Source organism: Vanessa cardui, chromosome 1, assembly GCF_905220365.1.
Source record: "Vanessa cardui chromosome 1, ilVanCard2.1, whole genome shotgun sequence".
NCBI classification, from domain to species: Eukaryota; Metazoa; Arthropoda; class Insecta; order Lepidoptera; family Nymphalidae; genus Vanessa; species Vanessa cardui.
This window is the reverse complement of record NC_061123.1, coordinates 11,840,871-11,845,817: the sequence shown is the minus strand read 5'-3', so window position 1 is coordinate 11,845,817 and position 4,947 is coordinate 11,840,871. Positions and strand designations below refer to the sequence as shown.

At 33.3% G+C, this 4,947-nt stretch overlaps 1 protein-coding gene across 1 annotated transcript; it reads left to right on the top strand.

Moving 5' to 3' along the window:
* The first annotated feature begins 797 nt into the window (after nt 1-797).
* Nucleotides 798-4,191, top strand: LOC124532249. Its single transcript, XM_047107035.1, has 4 exons — nt 798-951; nt 1,058-1,294; nt 1,596-1,740; nt 3,989-4,191. Exons 2-4 carry the CDS (start codon nt 1,076-1,078, stop codon nt 4,084-4,086), a joined length of 462 nt encoding a protein of 153 aa, XP_046962991.1. The 5' UTR covers nt 798-951; nt 1,058-1,075; the 3' UTR covers nt 4,087-4,191.
* The last annotated feature ends 756 nt before the right edge of the window (nt 4,192-4,947 follow it).

Sequence of the window (4,947 nt, the reverse complement as noted above, 5' to 3'; positions counted from 1 at the left end):
CTTTTTTGCGGTCACGCACAATGGAGGTTATATTAGCCTCAGACAGACATTTAGGAGCCTGGAATTAGGTTAATTTTACGATACACAAACATAATAATGTATAATACTTTATTTGTAATCAAGCGCCAAGTTACGTCCGATCAACGTCTTATAACGTCAAATTAATATGTTTTATTCTAGAATTTAATAGCTTACCTTCATAATAAACTGCCATAAATTGTCCTCTAAGGTAGTCAAGATTTATTGTTATTAATAATAAAAATACAAAGTTTATTATTAAATTGTAATAAAATTATAAACGTCAAAAGAATTGTAAGCGACTTGAAAGAGCTATTCCCTTGTACGATAATGTTTATCAATAATAAATAAATATATCTCTATTATATATTGACCATGATTTTTTTTCGTTATTATAGTTCGTCGTCATACTAACACCCCCACACTCTTTAATATTTATAACATAAGAACTTAAAGGAAAAGATGAATACACGTTTATTTTAAAGTTTATTTTTCATAGAAACAATTTGTTTTAATATTTATTTGTAACTTCAAAGGTACTAAAGGTACGTTTCCAAGCGAATCTCGCCAATCGCACGCTTTTTCAAATTGTTTAAATTTTTTTATCCTACTTATGAACTAATGAAACTTCCCATTCCCTTGTAAGGAAACATAACATAGTCGACCTCCTTACTGAAAAATATTATACATGTATAATTGTATACAATTTTATCTTAATTTTTTCTAACAGTAAAAAGGTTTATTCCTACTGTAACCGAACCCACAGATTAATGTCATACGGCTTCATGCTGATGCGTCCATCGTTGCTCCTTAGTCATTCTCGGCATCGTTCACCTGAAAGATTATCTAGGTTTCGAAGGAAAGTTAATGGAACAAGTGTAATAGTGAAATTTTGTAAACATCGCTAAGTTATCAAACATAACGACGAAAAAGGTAATAATAATACTATTTTTATCTAATTGAATTCAAATAAAAAAAAATCATTATGTTAATTTAGAGAAAATGCATATTTAATAAATTGTTTTGAAAATTATTATAGTAAGATAGCTTCAAAACAATGGCCGAGGAATCAGGATCCGGGTATCAACTACGAAGACGGCGTGGTCTTGGTAAACCGCAGCTGGCCTTAAACCTGGATGCGGGCTACGTCAACGAGGGCTGCAGTAAGCTGGGTACCCCCTCCCCGAGTTACGTGAAACTGACGCCCAGTGTTACTCCCAGTTCAGCAAGATTGCTACAAGAATTTAAGAATAAGCAACAATCATTCGATATACGGGTATGTTCAAACATCTATACATATAATAAAATTGGAGCGTCTGTTTGTAATATTAAAAAAAACCTTTTTTACTAAATGCATATGTATGACAGTCTCTTTGATCCGGCTAATCTTTGGAACGTCTGGACCGATTTTGACGGGACTTTCACTGGCAGATAGTTGACATAATGAGTGACTTAGGCTACAATATTTTTTTTGTTAAATTCAAATGCATCCAAGTTCGCGGGCACACGTGTATAATATACATATAATTCTATGATAACAAATGAAGATCTAATTATTCATTTTGTTTATTTAATAGGTAGAGGATTGTGAAGAAATAGAGATTATTATTGAGAGCGACGAAGAGGGCGAGGCTGAGGAAAACGCGTCGGCAGTCGTACCCAATCGCCCCATAACTCCCACGCCCGTTCAGGATTTCGGTACTAGTGTCGTTTACATGGAAGGTAATCTATACTAATATTACAACAACAACAGCCTGTAAATTCCCACTGCTGGGCTAAAGACCTCTCTTCTTCTCCCTTTGACAAGAAGGTTTGGAACATATTCCACCACGCTGTTTGACTGCGGGTTGGTGGAATGCACATGTAGCAGAATTTCTATGAAATTTGTCACATGCAGCTTTCCTCACGATGTTTTCCTTCACCGCTGAGCACTAGATGAATTATAAAGACAAATTAAGCACATAAAACAGCGGTGCTTGCCTGGTTTTGAACCCGCAATCATCGGTTAAGATCATCGTTCAAACCACTGGGCCATCTCGACTCTAATAACAAACAATAATATTATAAATGTGAAAGTAACTCTGTTTGTCAATCTGTCGCTCTTTCCCAACCAAACACATAAATCGAATGTCATGAAATTTGCTGTGTAAAAATAATTGAATTTCACGGAAGGACTTACTTTTTTGCCTAACAACCAACAACTTAAAACACGCGAAGCTGCGGGCTATGACTAATATTAAAATATTTCATAATTATTCACGCATGTTATTAATGCAAATCCTTATGTGGTTTTATAAATGTCCAATGTTAAAATTTCGTTTGAATCGCCACGTGACAAGTTATATAAAAGTAAAGCTAGTATCTGTTCATCAATCATTATCATTACATAGTAAAACAAAGTTGCTTACCGTTGTCTGTCCCTATGTATGCTTAGATCTTAAAATTACGCAACAGACTTTGATGCGGTTTTTTTTAATAGATAATGTTTCAAAGGGTATTTTTTTTGTATAATACAATACAGTAAAGAAACACTAATAATTAATTTAAGAAGTTTGTAATGCGATGTCGTAAATAAACAAATTCCGTAGTATATTTAGTAACAGTAAGGCCTGTACGAAGCAGGGGCGGGTCGCTAGTTAAATAATAAAATTATCATATGTATTTTACGCCTATTAATTAGTATTTATCACGCAATCAGATCAAACTGCTTTAAACGGCAAATTATAATTTAAACAAGGATACTGACAGGAATTCGAAAGCGAGGGAGCGAGTAAAAAATATTGAGTTGACTTAGTATTATTATGATCCCGCTTAAACTGTAAGCCAGTTAATATGCAACGTGTGACGTAACATTTTATGACGTGGCGATGTAAGGAATGGTAAATATGTCTTGACAATGTCCGTAGGCAATGAAAAACAGAGAATTTAAATAATCTAATTGTAATCACCAATGAAACTTGATAAATGGCTAAGACTAATTAATATATTTAAGTAAATCAAAACTATAAATAAACCTTGTGAGGTTAAACGCGGCAATTACTCAATAAAAGTAAAATAGAGTTGTCGTATCTAAAATATTATTCGATATTTGAATTTCGAAATAAAATAATCGATTTCTAAAATATTGGGTATGGTTTTTGGTTGACAAAAATCAAAATCTATAGTACGAGTCTGTAAGACTAAGTATAGTAGGTATATAGTATAGTAGTCATGAAATCTTGACAATCGACTTGAGACATTTATATACGTGTATTATATACATTTTATAATCATTATAGCCCATACCGCAAATCACATTTTAGCTTTTCACACTTTCCATTCCATTCGGTTTCAATTTTCTTGTTACAGCATGGCTATTCATAGTAGGGCTTTACAGTATGAGTCTATATTCATACAGCTATTTAAGCAACCATAAAAGTCATCGTAGATCACGATCGCAAAGAGTTTGAGTGATTTGCAACGTTAATTATAATAAGTATAACATTTAAAAGACTCAATCGTCAGCAGATTACGATCCAGATACGATATGAGTTCTGACTAAGTATTTCCTTTACGATATTTTTTTATGGTATAGGTTAGCGGAAGAGCATATATGTGGTGCATGGTAAGTGGTCACCATCACCCTTAGACAATGACGCTGTAAGAAATATTAACTACTCCTTACATCGTCAATGCGCCACCAACCTTGGGAACTAAGATGTTATATCCCTTGTGCCTGTAGTTACACTGGCTCACTCACCCTTCAAACCGGAACACAACAATACTGAGTACTGTTATTTAGCGTTAGAATAACTAGAGTGGTACCTACCCAGACGGGCTTGCACAAAGCCCTACCACCAAGTAAAATAAGAAAGGTTTGTACTCACACAAACCTTTCTTATAACAATTGCATGTTTACCTACTTCAACCATACTTATAAATATGTATAAGATTTAAGCAATATATAAATAATCTTTTGTGTATTTTGCAGGACCGCAAGCTACCGATTTCCTGAAAGTAAAAACGTTTGAGCAAGATTGTTACACTGACGTCTCGGACGCAGGCTCAGACGACGAAGAGGAGCAATAGTCTCACACACTCACATCTCATATTACTCATGTTATAAAGCACTTTAAATAGTATGTTTATTTACACAATTATATAAAATAATAAATAAATATATTTCTATACTAACATACCTCTTTTAGAAGACACTTCATGTGGTGAATTTATTATCAACCCTTGTCTACCTACGGGTCTGTTATCTATTGAAAATAAGACGTTAAAAAGTTAAAATTGCGAACTACTGCCATAGACAGAGTGCAAGTTCATTAATGAAGAAATGTCGCATCATTAAAATAAGTGTCATTTTTTTTTTGGTCTATGTAGAGGAAAATCTTTGAAAAATAGCAATGTCAAGAATATATATGCAGGAATTTTGTTTTTGTTTTTTCATTGGTATTAGATGTTTCATCCATACTTAATATTATAAATGCGAAAGTATCTCTGTTGGTCGGTCTCGCTTTCATGATAAAACTACTGGACCAATTTAAATTAGGTACATTTGGCACACAAATAGTCTAGAACCTAAGAAAGGGCATAGACTATTTTTGTGCAAACAAATGGGTAAGAACCTGTTTGTGTTCCAAGATTTAACGGAATATTTGAAGTTAATTTGTAAATATAATAATATTCTTCGCGAGCAAAGTCGCGGATAACAGCTAGCATTTAATAATTGAAATATGAAATGAACGAAAAATTTGCTAAGTCTACTTAAACTAAATAGTAATTAAGTTAAATAGATGACTTATTCCTTCTTTATTTAAAATAAATTCGACGAGTGCTGTCACATTTTTCACTCATAATAGCCATTTTTCGACTTGGTGATACTTTGCACTACGGCGGCGATACACGGTTAACCAACAAATGTATACGTGATCAAACATACAA

Bases quoted from the DNA above. Each gene is read 5' to 3' on its own strand.
- LOC124532249 (XM_047107035.1), top strand. From the start codon at position 1,076: ATGGCCGAGGAATCAGGATCCGGGTATCAACTACGAAGACGGCGTGGT. The intron at 1,295-1,595 runs GTATGTTCAAAC...TTTATTTAATAG, and splicing joins AACAATCATTCGATATACGG to GTAGAGGATTGTGAAGAAAT. The intron at 1,741-3,988 runs GTAATCTATACT...TGTATTTTGCAG, and splicing joins TAGTGTCGTTTACATGGAAG to GACCGCAAGCTACCGATTTC.